Genomic DNA, 19,041 nt, shown 5'->3' on the forward strand with positions numbered 1-19,041 from the left:
ACATTCTCCACGACCCATCTTTCTTAGGAACCAATAAAGCCGGCCTTGCACAAGGACTCATGCTCTCTCGGACTGCTCCTTTCTCTAATAGCTCTTGCACTTGCCTCTGCAGCTCCTCATGTTCCTTAGGACTCATCCTGTAAGCTGCTTTATTGGGAATAACAGCTCCCGAAATGAAATCAATACAATGCTGAATGTCTCTCATGGGCGGTAACCCGGGTGGCATCTCTCCCGGCACGACATCAGCAAACTCCTCAAGCAAAGGCGGAACTTGAGTGGGAATTTCAGGACTATCAAAATTCTGTTCCAACACCACAATGGCAAAAAGTTCGGGCGCGTTCACCGCCTCTTCCTGGAACTCTGACTTGGACAGCAAATTATTCTTCACCTCCTTTCTCAAATCTGAAGGACCTAGGGTAATAATCCGACCATCCTTCTTGAAGGTGTAGGTATTCCTGAAGCCGTCATGCTGTGTCTTCCTGTCGAATCGCCACGGTCTTCCTAACAGAATATGACAAGCGTCCATCGGGACTACATCACACCACATCTCATCAGAATACCTTTTCCCAATCGAAAATTGCACAAGACACCTCTTGCTCACCTTTACCTCGTTCCCTTTCCTAAGCCACGACAGCTTGTATGGTTGAGGGTGATCTTCTATTTTTAGCCCCAACTTCTCCACCATGGTAGTGGACACCACATTCTCGCAGCTCCCTCCGTCTATTATCATGCTACATACTTTTCCCCCACTAGTGCACTTGGTATGAAAGATATTATGCCTAAGCCACAATTCATCTTCCGCCACAGCAGCATTCAAAATTCTTCTAACAACTAGTGACTCACCGGAATCAGCATAGATAATGTCATCCCGATCTAGATCCGCATCCTCTTGTCCTTCATCGGTTTCGTCATAAACTGGATCTTCATCAACAGTTGGATTATCAACTAGCGTTACAATCTGTCGGTTTGGACAATCGGCAGCAAAATGCCCGAGTCCCCGGCACTTGAAACATCGCTTGGCCGTAGCTCCTCCCCTATTAATCCCAGCACTACTCTGCCCTTCCTTGGATGCAGGTTTAGAATTCGCACCCTTAACTGCGGTTGGTGTCGAATTGGTTGAGGAAATTCCCGCTTTTCCTCGGGATTCTTTGCCCGACCACCGATTCTGGAGTTTGGAACCGTTGTCCTTCCTTTTACACTGTCCTTCCACCTTCAAGGCCAATCTGCACACATCCTCATAGGTCCAATACTGTTGTAACTGGACAACATCAGAAATTTCATACCGCAGCCTTGCCAAATATCGAGCAATTGTTTGCTCGTCTTCCTCAACCACATCACAACGCATCCGCAATCGATCGAACTCCTCGGTATCTTGCTCGATTGTTAAATCTCGTTGCTTAACATTGTGATACTCAATAAAGGCCTCCTGCCTATAATGAGTAGGTAAAAAAAATTTTTGCAACAATTTCTTCATCTTATCCCAACGATTCACTTTTGATTTCCCCTCTCTAGCTCGTTGCCTTTTCACATGCTCCCACCATATCGAGGCATGCTTTCGTAGCCTAATAGCCACTAATTTTACTTTCTGCTCTTCGATCGGATCCTTAATATCAAAGATCCTCTCTACTGTATGTAACCAATCAATAAACTCATCGGGATGAGCTTTACCTTGAAATTCGGGAATCTCGATCTTCATCCCGAAATTACGTGAAGAGGGCTGATTTCCAGGTCGTACTCCTCGATTCCGTCCCCGGTTCGGAACCCCAAAAGGATTGACATCCTCCTCTTCATCATCGGTTTGATCCTCAGATTCCGCTCCTTCTTCGGATTGAACGTCCAATCTCGCCTCCGCAAGTTGTCGCTCCAAATCCTGGATTCGCCTTCTCCGTTCTTCAATCTCTACGTCTCGTTGGTCTCTTAGACGCAGTTGTTCATCCGCTTCAGGAACAATTCCACGTCCCCGACCACCACGAGCCCGCCGTCCACGACCACCACGATTCTGTTCAGCCATTGGTCCAAGGCAACCTCGTGCTCGATACCAATTGATGCCGAAACGCAAACGGAAATTGGCTAAACAGGAGAATTGGAATTGATAGTGAGGAACAATATGTTCTCTCGGATACGATTATCAAATCGATAGAATAATATCCAAAGTCTGCCGTCTTCGAAACCCTAAAACACCCTTTTATATGGTGTTAACCCTAATTACATTAAGGAACATAAAATTACGAAAACGCCACTAAAACTATAAAAAAAACGTTCAAAAACCCATGAAGACGACTCCGAAACGCTAAAAAAAAAAAAACGCCATTCGTCACGGCGTAACCGTGTGTTTCAATCAACGGCCCATTCCGAGTTCGCGAGCCCTAAGTGCATCACCTTCCCAGATATCCAATTCGTATCTAGGCTTAATCAGCAACAACAAAGTTCAGATTTTGCAAGGCGACACACAATTCAGATAGTAACTCTGTTTCTGAAAGAATAAACAGTGTCAGGATGTACAAGTGCAAGGCTTAGTTACACTCTGTCTAAAAACTAGCTGCCCTTTTGGTAAAAAATTGATGCAAAGCGTTCCCACTAAATTTGTCACGGCATGTAATTCTCGTCAATTGCATGAGTTCTAAAAGGTCAGAGCTCGAGAGGCAGACTAAAATTTTGGTTCGATGAAGAAGAAAAGGAATATCCTCAAGTGAAGTCTAATGAGGAAAACAGGAAGAGAACTCCAATTAGACGACCATTTTTGGGACCGCATAATCAGAAGTTATTCAGATAATCTAACATCAATTAGTTCAGTAGCGAGGTTTGAGCAGAATCCACATTGTGAAGAAGGCTTCGCAGTTTTTCTGCAAACAATCCTCCAGTAGACAGAGAGGTTTTTCTCGCCGAATCATCGTAGCGCTCGAAACAACAAGAACAAAAAACTGACAAGCGACAACATTGACTCAGGTCTGAAGAAAACGAAGCGCATCATCGCAGCATATTGACTGTGAATGAGCAGGCGAGAAGCACTAAACCACAATTTGAGAGAAGGGAAGCGGGTTGACTGCGAGCTTGAAAGAAGTGGTCAACGACGCCGTTGTGCCCGCCATAGATTCCCCTGTCTAGAACCCCTCGACTGCCACTTCTCTCTCCTTCTCTGAAAAGTCCTGATTTTACAGGCACTGCTTCTGGTGAAAATTGTCTCACCCACTCCCTCTCAACGGCTGATTAGTCGTGATTCACCCGTTCGACATTCCATTGTTTGTAATCCATATGCGGTGATCATGGCCATTTGAAATTCTGTTGAAATCTCTGGGAAAAAGCTTGCATGACCTCTGAATTCAATAAGCTGATGGGTAATCGTGGTGGAGAGAGAAGTGCGAGCCTACTTGTTCGTGCTATGTTATTCAAAATAGTTCCGGAATCATTGTTGTCTGTTTAAACATCTTCATTTTCTTTGGTCAAAGACAATACCCATCTCATTAACTAGAAGAAGTTTGTGACATGTCGGAACAACGCATTTTAGAATTTGGCTCCTTGCATTCTAGAAAGAGGCGGGAGGAGAGTAAATTCTATTTAGAATTGGGCTCCATAAAGCTGACTGATTATGAGATAGCCGCCATGCTTGGTTTTCAAGCATTGTTCTATTTAAAGTCAGTAGATCCATGAAATGTCAGCCCCCACTATCTTTTCTTGTTTTGAGCACCTCTTATCTTTTCCAATGTAGACCCCCTCGTGATTTACCATTCTTCCACCAAAACGCATTAATTCTGTTCTCTATGGACTGACATATTGCCATTTGGATTTTAAAAGTGGAGCAGAAAATTGGAAGTCCTACGCTCTTTTTGGATATAAGTTATCTAATGCAGTCGTCAGTTGCCTTTACTCCTCCCTATGAAAAAATGGGCCTTTGAATTATTTAAGCACAAAACTTTGAGTTACGCAATACATTTTAAAATGGTAACGCCGTCATAATATTGTCATCTAGATAAAACAGAGCAATTTCGATAAGAAATGATGAAATTACCTCGATGCAAAATCTATTTGCTTGTGATTTTATACTAGAGGTAGTTTTCCCTCACTTAAATCCCACCAAACAACCACCAAAGTAGGTGATGTTGTCACCTAGATAAAACGGAACACTTTCGATAAAGAATGATGAAATTGTCTCGATGCAAAATCTATGAGTTAATACCACGAAAAATTTCAAATTGGTACACTTGTAATAAATTTACTCCAAATTATTTTTTTGACAGCAAAAAATCTCAAATTGGTACACTTGTGACAAATTTACCCCCAAACTATTTTATTTTACCACCAAAAATTTTAAATTGATACATATGTGACAAATATTATCCCAAACTGCTACACTTAAGATAAATTTGCCATCCATTAGTTTTCGTTAAATTTTACTCTCAAATTGTTGAGTTAGATGACACGTGACGGTTAACAGATGTACCCATTTGGGAGGTTTCACCCTTTGTTTGTCACACGTATATCGGTTTGAAGTTTTTTGTGATATTAACTCAATTTAACAGAAACCGATGGAGGGTAAAATTATTATAAATGTACTAGTTTGGGGTATTTTATGGCAAAAAAAATTAGTTTTGAGGTAAATTTATTACATGTGTATCGGTTTAGGATTTTTGGTAGTTAATAAAATAATTTGGGTAAATTTATCATAGGTGTGTTGATTTTCTTTTTTGTGATAAAAAAATAATTTGAGGTAAATTTGTCACAGGTGTACTAGTTTGGAGTTTTTCGGGATATTAACCCAAATTTGTTTGCTTGTGATTTTATTGCTAGAGGTAGCTTTCCCTCACTTAAGTCCCACTAAACCACCACCAAGCAGATGGTTAAATCATAACCGCTGGTTGTCATTTTTCAATTTAAAACCCCTCATGTATCTTCAACCATTTGCAAAGTGCAGCGGCACTGATTGTATTTTTAAGGGCATAATTGGACTCTAGAAAGAGAGACCCAACTTCCTCACGTTTCCCTTATGAGTAATATAGACATAGATATTATCTTCTTTTGCGAGGAAAAGAGAAATTCTTTGAAACTTGATTTTGATATTCATTTTAGACCGGATCAATGGGCAGATCAAACTAATATTGGGGCCAAATATGCGGACTGGGCTCAAGGAGGAAACAGCTGATCTAATCCAATCCATTTGCACTCCGGTTTGGTCCAACTGAATTTTGAAGCGTTATTTGTTTTATTTTTTCACTTAGCTAAATAGAAAAGATCACATGCTTATGCGTGCCTAAAAAATAAAATGAGATACGAGAACAATCTAAGTTTGAAAACATAGAACCTTTAATAATTTTTTTTAATTCAAAGTGACAGAAAAATGAGGGTTAGAAATTTGATCTCAATGATCTAGGCAAGGTTGGCCTCGCCTTGGGTTAGCGAGGCCGACCACGAGTAGGCCTTGCTGACCTTGGTGAGGCCTCGGCGGGGGTCGCCCGGGCTCAGCAACCCCCTAGGCCATCCCCCACCCATCGCCGGCCATTAATTGCAATGGTGGGGCGGTGGTGGCGGGGGCTTCCAAGCCCTAGCCACTGCAATTGTTTTTTTAGTTTATTTAGCTTATTGTTTAGTTTTTTTTAATTTTTTTAACTTTAGGGTTTTTTTTATTGTTGACTTAGCAATTCCGACGAGCCACGTGGATGCCATGTCAGATTTCTGGCGAAGCTCACTAGAGTCGACACTAAAATAACCGTTTTTCAAAAAATTGACACTTAAATGATCCAAAAAATAATTTTGGCATTAGAGTAAGCGCTATACATAAATATTGACACTCCTGGTGTCCTTTTGCCTTTTATAATCTATTAATCAATTGTTTCGGCAAGATCGGCTGAATTATATTTTTGACAAAAATACAAATATGCTCGAATAACTTAAACCTATCTCGAATTTTATGTTCTCCAATGAAAAATCTTAAAATAAAACAAAGGAAAAAAGAGAGCGTCTTAACTACTATAAGAGTCATACGTGACATATAGATGCGGCGTCACACACCTAGCAATTGATCCTGTTGAAGGACTTGTTTAAATTTTACAATCAATTAAGTCACCTGATTGGAATGATAATCTCGAGTTAATATCACGTCCTTTGCCCCCCTAAACATATTTCCATATTCCATGGGCCTTTTGTTCTATATTTGAGAATTCCTTGGTTGGGTTATACCTAAATCCAAAGCAAAAGATCGCGCATTGCCCAATAAAAAAGCAATTGAAAGAAGAGCGTAGTGAAGTGATTAGAATAGTTCGACCAAAAAAAAAAGTTAGACTAAATGCACAAAGACATATCTAATCATCATTTGATTGCTGAATCTCATTTCGGTCACTAAAGGATCTGATTTATATTCAAAATGTGGGTTACTCAGATTTTAAAGTGAAGTTGATGTAGTCCACACGTTAATAAATGAATCCCAGTGTATCTTCCCATCATGAGAGGCAGGCCAAAGAGCCCAGTGCCGGTATAGTTTTCGAGAAACAACTCTGAAGATACCGGGGATGATCAAGAGGATCCCCGACTAAATCACTCTTTACAGATATCCTTAAGCACTCGCATTTTTGGTACAAACGATTAATAATGCGAACATTGCGAAGGGTGTTAAGCCTGAAACAACCAACAAGCCTTTGCAAGTCGACCACAATACGATGCTTTCGATCCATCATTTCATGATTGGTCAGGATTTTGATCTAGATAGTGTTCTGGTCCTATCTTGCTGGTTGCAATAATTTGAGGTTTGATTGACCCGTGATTGGCTGATCTTTCTGCAAATGATTTTATCCCTACACTCTTCTCAAATGCACAAACTAATAGACAATAATGTCCGTACTAGGCGACGCAGGTGATATACAAGAAACAATAACGATCACGCAATCTAGGACATTATTCCTTACCAATCATCAAAATCCTCCTCATATAAGTACAATCACTCGGACAAGCAAACTGATGGTGACAACATGAGGGTTCAATGTAGTCTCTTTTATTCCAAAAGCAAAAAGCATTCGAAACAAGCTAGTCAGAAATCGGAATGACTTCAAGGCATGTCCTTCACCGAGTTTTGACAAACAACAATCAAATTAGCTAGAGTGCAGTGGATGAAGAAAATGGCAATCCATAGCTGTGTGCTGGCAGCGCTACAGTACAAATCCAATAAAGTGTCACAACGCTGATTAAGCAGATTCCCCACAGGATTCATTCAATTCAGAATTAAAGGGAAGAAGAAACATAACAAAAAGGGTCCAAGCAGCCCTTGAGAACTTCGCCATGGAGCAAGATGATGATCAACAAAAGCTGAAGAGCTTGAATGCAACTTCTTCCGTATGGGGCGATCCCATTCCTCACCTTATCGATTTCCAGCAACTGCAAGACATCATCAAGAATTCAGTATTTTGAGAGAACCGGTGGCAACAAATGAAGGACTTGGTTCATGACACAGAGTGGCACAGTGTTACATTGAACAACTTTTAGAAGAATGCATACTGAAAGCTCTGTAAATGTGTGATACATTACATTTCTCAGAAAATAGGAAAGTTAGTGAAATTCTAAATTGGAGTGATTAAAGTAAGCATTTGGTGGACTAAACATGTTAGGAATGGAGGAACAAGAAAGAACAAAAAGATTCAAGTGTTTGAAGGACTTGCTACAAAATCCACAAAGTGAATACTAGAATTAAGTCTGTGACCTTGCAAGGGAACAACAATGCGATAAATACATAATAATATTTCATATTTAAAATATCTTGGAAATATATGGAATTATTGAGATACTCAAAAGTTATGTCATGGATTATGTTCTTTCACATTGGTATTGGTAATATCAGTACTTTCCACTCCATTTTCTATCCATAGACAAATTATATACAATAACCATCAGCACAACTTTAATCAGAAATGCTGAAATTAGATGTACTCAACCAATTTTTCAAGCATGAAGATCCTATTGCTCGTGGCAAATTATATATTGTGATTTTAACGTGGTCAACCTATCAATGATGTTTCGACCAAAGAAAAACTTATAAATTGATGTTTTATCACATACAACATAAAACTTGATTAGCTATATCCATAGATACAACATACGAATTCCTTTCTATGTAAATCCATTCATTGTGGGCATTAATTAGATGACATATATTTAGAAGTTGAAGAGAAGAAAGTATAAAATGTTTTAGGGCAAAAGCCCCAAAAAAACACAAAAATTATGCCAGCCGTGACACATATACCATAAACTTTTTTCCGTGACACAAAAAATCCCAAGCATGTACATGTGTGATATATTTATCCTCCGTCAAGATGTTAATTACGCAACCATTATGCTACACCAGTACATTATCAACAAAACAACATAGAGAGGACATCTTAAACTAGAAAAAGAAAGAGACATTCAATGAAGCACCTGCCTACTGTGAATACCACATGTTGGCACAAAGATGCCTTGTCGAGAGGCATCAACAACATGAACTAGAACACTATTACAGCACAGGTTGCAAAATGAAAGCAGCCACTTTAATTGTAGTGAGCATGACACCCAAAAGAAACAAACATTTTCCGTAAGACATGTCTAACTACTGAGACTCCTCAAGAGGAGTAGGAGTGGGCAAGCACGCAGCCGCATGTAACAAAACCTCACAACCTTCGAGGCCACATTAACTGAGGTTATGCTAAGCAATTCATCAAACAGCTGGAATGCGTGGGTGAGTAAGTGCCCAAAAGCCCCTAATCTTCTAATCATGTTACGATTCCTTTATAATCCAATCAAACATTTTTCAATAAAGACCTACTTGATAACTCATATGAGCTAATACAGAACTCGAAGGGAACACAACTGTTCTTTCTAGGGACACCCGGTTTAGAGAGACATGATTAGGCGCGCAGAATTACCTCGCCGACTGAATTCGGTGGGGATTTGTTTCACATCGATAAGGTTTGGATGGTGGTATTGAGGTCGCCCTCGCAATGCCATTCATCATCCCCGTCGGAGAGGAGTACTTTGTCTAGTTGTGGTGTCCTCAAGGCACCCTTGCAGAATATATTCATCTTGGGGCACCGCGTGACGACAACACGCACCAATGATGGGAACCTGAACGCGCAATTCGTGGGAGAGAAGCTCCCAAGGCTTGGTAAACCATCAAGTATCAACTCTTGCAACTTGGGGAAAGAGATATCCTCTGCTCCATTTCCATGATCTGTTGTTACCACGTCTTCCATTGCACCACAATTTCTTAGGATTAGCCTAGTAAGGTGCACCGGACTTGTCACAGGTGAGGAAGTCCCGATATGTACTAAACCAGCGCAGTCCTCTACTTTTAATTGCTTCAATCTCTCGAATGGAGTTGGAGATGGAAACGCGATTGACAAATTTGGGCAATTCCAAACCCACAGAGTTTCAATCTATTTAAGGATTTCAGCCATTAAAGAGCCATCTTTCCAAACTCGGCTCGGGTTATACAACTTATACAGTTGAAGTTGCTTCAAATTTCCAAGTGCCATGAGAGGTCTTTCCACGTCGGTTAGACTTCTAGAGAGAGTAGCTCCCCCACGTCCAAACTTATCTTCTGGAAATATCTCCTCGAAAGAGCTACAACCAATCGATGGAGAAGGAAGTCGGAGGGAAAGGCGACATTCTCATCGTGGTAGAATCCCAAACCCAGCCCTCCGAGATTGCGAAAGATGTAATGCTGCGGTATCATCACAACATCCTCCCTCGCTAATCTCAATATCTCCAATTGTGGAATGACCTGTTAGGAATGCGTTTGAATTAGGCCAACAAAAGTAAAATAAGGGGCACGGCCATGACCTAATGACTAAAATGTCCTTCCATTTATTACGGAAAACAGAAATGTATGTTGTTAGTGGTTTGCCCAATGTTCAATCAAAGTATGTTTAGCGAATTTTGATGAAGACAGTTAATTTTTTTTTTTCAATCATACTTGAGCTATTTCAATTGTCGACTATTTCAATCCGAAAGTTAGAATATGTGAATTTCAACAAGTTCTTAGCAAAAACTTGAAACATAAAACTTACTTGTTTTACAAAATCAGGTTCCATATGTAGTCCATTGAGTAGATGCGCCCTCAATAGCAAGATGTTGTATTAATATGTTGCATTTTGTTTTCTAAGCAGCAGTTTGCATGTCTAATTTTTTTTTTTTTAAATGACTCTGAGAAGAATGCATTCAAACTATAACGATTGACTGGGAATAAAATATCAGGTGAGCTAAGCAACAAACCAAAAGCACATAATGGCCCTTTTTAGCGTTCCATAAGGTTCGAAATCGAACCTATTTGTGTGTAGGTATATATCACTAATATAACACTCAAATTAAAGTTGGTAATTTTGATTAAACGTTAGTAACTTCAAAAGTGTTGGCAAGCCATCAAAATAAACTTATCTCTAACAAGGAAGAGTCCTTCAAGCTATGCAGATCCGTACTCAACTTATCTCTAGCGTTTTCGATGGTCTTCCATAATTCTTCATATAAACCCAAACCCATGCAATAGACAAGGCAATCCCTCAACGAAATTAACCCAGAGAGTAGAGAACAAACCAAGAACACTGATTTGATCCTCTTCTCTTTTAAGTCATTGTAATTTAGTTCCACTATTAATTTCTCAACCGACCCACCTATATTGGTCCAAGCACTCCTCCACGCAGTTAAATCTCTGTGCTTCAACGTTTTTGCCAACGAAACAATCCAAAGTGGCAAGCCTTTACAATTCCTAACCACTCCCTCTACGAAGGGTGCAAAATCAGGATCGTCAACTCTGTTCCCCACTAAACTTTCAAAAAGTCTTCGTGCTTCACCATACTCTAACACTTTGAGTTCGAATAATCGGTCAGAGTCCATGTCATCCCGCAAAACATCTCGGCGTCTTGACGTTAGCAATAGCTTGCAGCCCCTTACTTTATTATCATTTCCGCAAGGTATTCCAACTTCCTCCAACTCTAGCTTCTTCCACAAATTATCTAAAAGGATGAGAATTTTTTTCTTAGGATACCCCTTTAATCCCGTCAACCTCTGATGCAAAAGTTCTGCTCTCCCACGAGTAGTTTCCATATTCATTAGGTTCAGGCCGAGAGAGTCAGCGATTTCTCCCTGAATTCTTTTTGGATCTGGATTGCGGAATACATCTACCATGGCAACCTCATCGAACAGCTTCTCTCCCTTAACTCTATTTTTTATGTCCGCCAAAAGCTTGGACTTGCCAACCCCACCTACTCCATGCACCCCAATCACATGGACCTTGTCATCAGCTAAAACCTTCATTACATCATCCGCGATCAAAGCCCTCGACTCCAAGGCATCTCTTGTAACTGGAAACGGGGGATCAATGACAATTCCTGGTGGAATATTCTCATCGTAGACTTTCTTGAAGTCGCTATTTTGGGCTTTCTCACGGAGTACCCGAATGACTTCAGTTGCCTCCCTCACCTGTCTGCCTATTCGATGGCGCACCAATGGATTGGGAATCCACCCGCGGAAGCAAGCATTCTTTGCAGTCTTGCCACGTTCTAACATTTGTTGTGCTTCCTCAGCCTCCTTCATTGCTTTCCCCAGCCAATCCTCAACATAAGGGCGTATTGGGTTTACGTTGCGCCCGGCTTGATCGACGGACTGCTGCACACTTTCTCTCGCACCCTCCAGCTCCTCGACTGCAGTTTGGAGATCTTCGACGTAGCTCTTGTAGCATAGCACGTACCCAAATTGACGCCCAATGGGAGTAAACATGTACCCACCGATTTTCGAGACCAGGTTCACCGCGACGGAGGTAAAGAAACTCCCGGCCATTTCTTCCTTCTTCTCTAGAAATTTATTCCCCAGCCCCCTTTTTTTTTCCTCTTGTTTTGGTTCAAACAAATGGGCCCGACGGAAGCTGTAAGAGAGCAGAGAACTAATCACTCGACGTACGAAAAGAAAGGAGGAGCCAAGTGATAAAACAACGAGAACAGTAGAGATAGTCAGGGGGACCCTTGAGTGTACCTAAGAGGAAATGAAATGTTTATGGCTCAATTGCGGATCTATTTGGATTTTAACATGTCAGAGGTTACAAATAATTCTTAAAGCTTAGTAGATGGCATGTGCCCTGTAACTTTTTTAAAAAATAATTTCTTTAAAAATGGCTGCAACTAAATGTGATAAATTCTAAGTTAAAAGGATAATATCACAACAAAAACAAGGTGGGGCTATTTCCATCCCTCTTTATTTCGATACCATTTTTTGTTATAAATTGACCAAAATAACTTTGCATGGCCGAAAACAAAGTTGGTCACCTGTACCCTACTTTTTTTTTCCTCTCTCTCTCTTCTCTTCACCTTCTAGATTTATTGTTGAGTGACAAAAATATCCTTCTATTTTTAAAATCAGTCGATTTTTTGTTTCCCGCTCTTGCTTCTCCCATCTATTATTTTTTTAAAATGATGGATTAAATTTTGTAATTTTGGTCCATAATGTACTACTTCCAAATTGTGATGGGCATTCGATTAGGTGGGATCACGGTCAGCTATTCTAAAGGCTTAAGTTATTAGAAGAATATGTGATTTGATATTTATATATTCTAACACTCATCCTCATGCTTAGTCTGGTCTTTTATCTAGTACTAAGCATGTACATATTCATTGGAAGGCAAATAAGAATAGGGGCCTGTAAAGGTTTGAACTCAAGACCTTTCGCTCCGATACTATGTTAGAATTGATGCGACCACGCCTAACTGTTCTAAAAGTTTAAGTTGTTAGAAGAGACGTGGTTTAATATTTATATATTCCAATAGTGGGATGGTGCAATGCCATTTCTATACTGAGCTCTACTGACTTTACTTTTTTTACTTTGAGAAAAGAATGCATCGTCCAAATTCATTCTCTCTCTCTCTCTCTCTCTCTCTCTCTCTCTCTCTCTCTCTCTCTCTCTCTCATCACAAGTACGCATGTTCATTGTTCATCAACAAACAACCTGCAATTAAGATATTGATTAACTGGGAAATATATAAATCATCATGTGGTTTTGTCCCATTTGCCCAGATAAATTACTGCAAATGACCGCCGGAGAAAGTCAAGCAAAGCAAAGCAACGTGAAATCACAATTTCATCATCAAAGTTGCAACTAAGAAGTAGATCAGTCGAGAAATAGCGTATAGATACTAGAGGGAAACAAACTGATGAAAAGGGGGGCGGGCAGATATCACCAGGTATCTCTATCCCTCTTGGGCCTTGACCTGAGCCGAGACGGAGTTGGTCGTTTCCGACTTGTTGACGGCGACTGACCTTAACGTCCTTCTTTTCTTCCCTTTTTTTTTTTTTTTGACCATTCTATTGGGACTTGTACTTTGGAGGCTGGTAATGAAGACGGTTGGGGCCAGGCCCAATGGTCACGGTGGGTTGGAGAGCCGTTTGGAGTTCTCACATAAATGGTCGGCCAAATAAAAAAATAATGATCAAATTGATTTCACTTTCTAAATATGTCAAAAAAAAAAAAAAGCACGTAAGCTCTCACTGCTTCAAGTCTTTTGTTTTTTCATGTTCTCTTTGATAAAAACCAATTTTATTTTGACTGTAAAATTATTAATTTCACTTTTTTAATGAAAATAAAAGACATGTCAGCTTACATGTAAGCAAAGTTTGTCAAGTCAATTGCCACGTAATTCTTTTGGACGGAAAGAACAATGATGGCACATTTGTATTCCTCTAAGTGCCTTTTGAAAGACATTTGAAAAGCTAAATCATTTTTGTCCCAAAGGTTCTAAAATCTTAATTTTCTCAGCCAATATGAAAAGCTAAGTCATTTGAAAAGCTAAAGTCAAGTCAATATGTATTTTTTAATTATAATATTTAACGGAAGCCAAAGGTTCTAAAATCTTAATTTTCTCAGCCAAAATTTATGTAGGATCGTCATATCCTTGCTCTTCTATATTGTTTTTCCCGAGGATCGGTGCGCATTAATGAAGATGAAGGTCACACAAGCCACCACAAAATCCTCAGTTGTTACCTGATATGTTATTTAAAGTGTACATGAACCAAAGTTGAGGGCCCTTAATTGAAGATTTTTACTAACCCACCTTTCAAGAACAAAACTAATGACTTTTAGTCAACCATCCTGGTCTGTGTTACAGGCAATTTTTTGAAGATAACATAATTGATTAAGACGAAGTGCTTTTCTTAGGAGACATTTGGAAAGTGGGATCGTTTTCCTCCCTTCTCATGTTATACAAAATATTACCGACTTTGAATTTTCATCCAAGAAATCTTCTCGTCCTAAATAAAGAAAACAAAATTTTGATTTGTCGTTATCTAATTTTTTTAATATAAAAATCAGGGAGTAACTCAACTTCTAAGGTCGACTAATCCACATCAATAAATGTAAATTACCGCACTGATGTACATCGGGACTTATCGGATGTCTTTTAAAAGCATTTTTGTAGGAAGAGAAATAGGAAAGTTCATGCTTGTGGTTCCGAAAAGCTGAACAAATAGGCAAGTGTAATCAATGGGTGGTCAAACGTGGAAAACATCTTAATTTCTCATAAAAGTATATGCTACGAAGCACAACCAAGTCCAAAATTGGCAATGTTTTTGCAATTGGAACTCGTAGGAGGGCAAAATACATAGCGTAAGGAACCTTTCCGACCAACTAATACAATGGTTAACCTTCACCAATTGAAAGAAATATGGTCTCAAATTGTTGTAAGAGTCGGGGTGTTCACAAGAAAAATTAACCGTATAGATGATGCTATTCTTTTAGTACCGTGCAATCATCTCCTTTACTGGCAACTTATGCTTCTAATTATTTTTTTCGACTCAACCAAAAGGCATTATTCACTAATGACCATATGGTGGGGTGGGGTCCTGTAACATAAGACGATCTCCTCAAACCCTTCCCATCTAATAAGGACGAGTTTTGAATAATGAGCAACAATTCACATTAGCTCGTCAAAGAATTCCCCTTTCTCGCTTGCAAATGTGTGGAAAGAGACTAATATGTTATTATTAATTACTTCATCGCCGTGTACATTTTTTTCACACTAGCGTGCACAATAAAATAAATGTACTTTTTTACTACTCTTATGTATGAAAATCTCTAGCTAATGAAGAGCTCGTAGTTAGGAAGTTTCACTTTTGTTTTATTTGACAAAATGCCTATTTTATTTCACCGTACGGGCCCTTCTGAAGCTGCTCATGTCGCAAGAAGTGACTTTCACAATAAATTTGTACACCGTCGAATACCCACTTTGTGCACTTTGTGCGCAAGGTATGGATTTGTGGAGTGAGGGCAGATATACTATTCCACCAGGTTACAACTGATCCAACAATTTATACTGAAAGGTTTGAAAGAAAAGAATGTACCAAGAAAAATAAGCAACATATATGATGACAATTTCGAAAAAGGGATCTGTGAATTTCACATGTCATATTTCCATTCATTGTGATCGACTAGAGAATGAAGATTAGTCTTTTCTGGAGGAGCAGCACAGTAATAAAATTACTGTAAAGAGGGTTTTACGTTTGAGAATTAGTTACCTTTGAAAAGATCGAGTTGTCCATGAGTCTCAGAAGGCAGTACAATCGGAGGATTCGATTCCTTTCACGCCTCGGTGATTTGCCGTGAACCTGGAATTTATCGAAGCAAAATTCTCAAAACAAAAAGCAGCGTCTCCATGTTTTTCCTGGGATGGGCGCGACGTTTCTTACCTGTGCGTTTCTCCTCTTCAAGCACTACTTGCTCTTGGACTCCAACAGAGCTTTACCTTTTGTCTTGCCCCAAAAGATGAACCATGAGTGCTTAGATATGTACGAGATCATAATGAGGCAATTTTACTTCTTTAGCCCTCTCATCTTTTGTCCAAGACCAGCAAAATTGGCAAATGCAGACTTGACTTTAAGGGCATTTTGTCAGTCCTCTTTGCAACTGGACCGCGTGGCCCCACCGTTCAGAGCGAAGGACATCTAGAAAATGATGAGGAATTAGAATTCATAGCTTTGGTTTTGTCCAACTTGCCCAGATTAATAATTGCGAGTGACCATCGGACACAGACAATCCAAATAAGTCCACAAGAAATCGCGACTTTGTCAACCGTCAACTTAAATCACCATTTTAGACACTTCACATAACTTTGTTTTGCTTTCGCCGGTGTTTAGATCACCACTTCATCAGCACATAACTCTGATGCCGGTCTCACGGCACCGATGATAGCCACGAAAGCATTTGTGTTTCACAATTTTAACGGAAGGGCCAATTTGAGTTACAAAAAAAAGCATATAGTTTAGATATCACATTGATAAAATAAAATAAAAACGGGGACAACAAAGTGTAACACTAAACCCCTAAAAAAAAATTCAGAAGCTTACTGTAATTTCTTAATTTAAAGCTTATTCTCACCATTTATAAAGTAATCGGAGTTATCTTCATTAATTATAAAGTACTAGGAAATATATAAGTCTAAAAGTTTCGCCTATGTAAAAGATGTAACGTTTATAGCGTAAAGAACCATTCATACTTAGGTCTTCGGCCAAAAAAGAATCGATTCTCATGTTAGAGTCAAGGTGTTCACTGTGGAAATCAAATTTTAAATGATGCTATTCTTTTAAGAGACAAGTAATTATCTCCTTTAGTGGCACGACTTCAAGGACAACTGACCTTTTGTTAAAAGACGTTTTGATCAACACTTAGGTCTTTCGACGGAAAAGAATCGGAGCTCATGTGAGAGTGAAGTTATTCATATAGGCAAATGCATGGTGCTATTCTTTACTGGCAAATTTCGCAAGTTGTTGAATAGTCATACTTCAAAATTCGAATTGATTGAGAATTTCTGCTAAAGACAGAGCTGTGTTGTGTTTAAGATTCTGTGGGAATATCTCGAAAGAAGCTTGGATGACCTCTGACGCTTGACGCGCATGCCACGGGCCGGTCCGTGACAAATGCATCTTTTAATAAGTTGATGGGTAAGGTCGATGTCCGACTATTCCAATTAATGTTATATTTATCATATAAAATCTTGACAAGCTTCATACATAATAATATACCATATGTAATAAACTAATTGGAAAGAATATCCCTCATTATAGACTCCAAAGATACTTTGTTAGTTGTCATTCTTAAAGAGATGCCTTATCACACATAGAAAAGATGTGATTATGCTGGCCAATATATAAGTGTAGAAATCTTCTGGGCTATAATGAAAAATCATGGGTTAAGTGGGATAGACCTTGCAATACTTGTGTGTAGGTGCACAATTTTGGTGAATTTAGCACTTTGTGTGTTTGTGGATCATAATTAACACTAAGCAATATTTTTTCGTATATATTTTCAAGCTCATAAAAAAATGGAATTTATAGTTTTTCAGACATAGCAAGTTGTATTTTTTTTAAATAACATGTCTATTCACAAAGGATTTTCGCTATTTTGTATGCAGAGTTTTTGTTCAATGTTCTTCACTTCAAATTTTTGTTTTCTTTCTGGAATTACACCCATTATTCTCCAATTGGTTCTCTTTTTTTTTGTTTAAGTTATTGGAGTAATACCATAATTGCTATATGGTATTTTCATTTATGATTTTGTTGAATCTTAGATCACTTTTTCCAGTAGCTATTAGTATTTTTATGGAGCAGATAATTCTTTAAATATAGAAAACTCACGTCATAAAAGCTGATTACATTTTTTTCCCGATGATTACTTTTCTCAACTAGTCGGATCGGGTGGTCACGCAAATCAAAAGTGAAGATGGGCAGCCTGGCGCCCTCCATGCCCCCACTTAAATGAAATGATTAATACTTTATGTCAGAGTCAAGGTGTGGATAGTGGAAATTATCATCTCCTTTGCTTGGCAACTTTTGCGAGGTGTCCGTAGTCAAATTTACTTTCTTTATCCCTCGCCTTTTGTCCAAGACCAGCAAATCAATCCCTTCCTCTAGATTGCCAAGAATACTCTCCCCCGAAGATTTCGGGGGTAATTGGTCTTTTGCTAATAGACGTGTTAATCAACACTTAGGTCTTTGGCCAAAAAAAAGATCGATTCTCATGCTAAGAAGTAAGAGTCAAGTTCTTCATACCGGAAATCAACTTTGGCATGAGCCACGTGATCATCTACTTTACTGTCAACTTTTGCAAGATATGATGGATTGATGGAGAATTTTTGCTAAAGTTGTGTTGTGCATGAAATTTTGTGAAAATATCTCGAAAAGAAACTTCAATGGCCTTTGACGCTTGACGCGTGTCACGGGCTGATTCGTGACACATGCGTGTTTTATTAAGTTGACGGGTGAAGGTCAATGTCTGATTCAAGTTTCAAATCACTGTAAGAGGGAAGAGCTAAGCAATTCGTAGCCTTTGTAAGAGCGAGAGATCTACATTTTGCCTTAATTCGTATTAGCATCATCAAGTCACTCATAAATGGAAAATTACTAAAAAAAAAGATTAAACTTATTACACTTGTACCAATTCAGTTATAAACATTTAATTTGGCAAGTTTAGCTGTAAACTTTTTAAAGATTTGACAATTTAGTTCTAAACATTATGCCAATTTAATCATTTCGCTTAATTTTGATCGAAAATTGCTAGTGTGACGATCTAATCAGCTGTAAGCATTGCCAAGCCCGTGACACATGCGTCAAGTTCGTCCTTAAGTTAAAATTTCAAATGGAAATGCTGACGTGGTGGCCATTAGCGCCATGTTTGGCTGACCGCATAAAGTAAGAGATTAAATGGAGTTTTCTTGATGACTGAGAAAAAAGTATGGGGAAGCTACACCTACGATGAATATTCAACAACATCCAAATCTTGGACTTCGTTTATTTCGTGTAATATGAATGATCGCATATGTTGCTTGAAATAAGTAGTCAATGAAAATTACGGCTTAAGTACACCATAAGTGCCATAAGTTGTGTACGGCGCTCACTTTAGTATCAAAACTTCCAAATCGATCACTTTAATGCTAAGTTTTTGTAACTTCGATCACTTAAGTGCCAACTTCTTTTAAAAACGATCACTTTAGTGCCAGAGCTAACGTGGCTTGCCGAAAATTCGATACGTGCTATTGTTTATTAATATTTGAGATGA

General features: G+C 39.0%; 2 protein-coding genes across 2 annotated transcripts in view; both read right to left on the reverse strand.

Annotated features, from left to right (window-relative positions):
• Positions 1–19,041, reverse strand: part of LOC115751677 (protein BONZAI 3-like) — a 1,030,407-nt gene that overhangs the window by 164,646 nt on the left and 846,720 nt on the right. The gene's annotated exons all lie outside the window — the stretch shown is intronic.
• On the reverse strand, positions 10,375–11,787 carry LOC125315528 (probable disease resistance protein At5g63020). Its single transcript, XM_048280712.1, has one exon. It carries the CDS (start codon positions 11,785–11,787, stop codon positions 10,375–10,377), a length of 1,413 nt encoding a protein of 470 aa, XP_048136669.1.

The sequence above is a fragment of the Rhodamnia argentea genome, chromosome 6, assembly GCF_020921035.1.
Source record: "Rhodamnia argentea isolate NSW1041297 chromosome 6, ASM2092103v1, whole genome shotgun sequence".
Lineage (NCBI taxonomy): Eukaryota > Viridiplantae > Streptophyta > Magnoliopsida > Myrtales > Myrtaceae > Rhodamnia > Rhodamnia argentea.

What these genes read in the sequence shown, in the direction of transcription:
- LOC125315528 (XM_048280712.1), bottom strand. Translation starts at nt 11,787, where the DNA reads ATGGCCGGGAGTTTCTTTACCTCCGTCGCGGTGAACCTGGTCTCGAAA.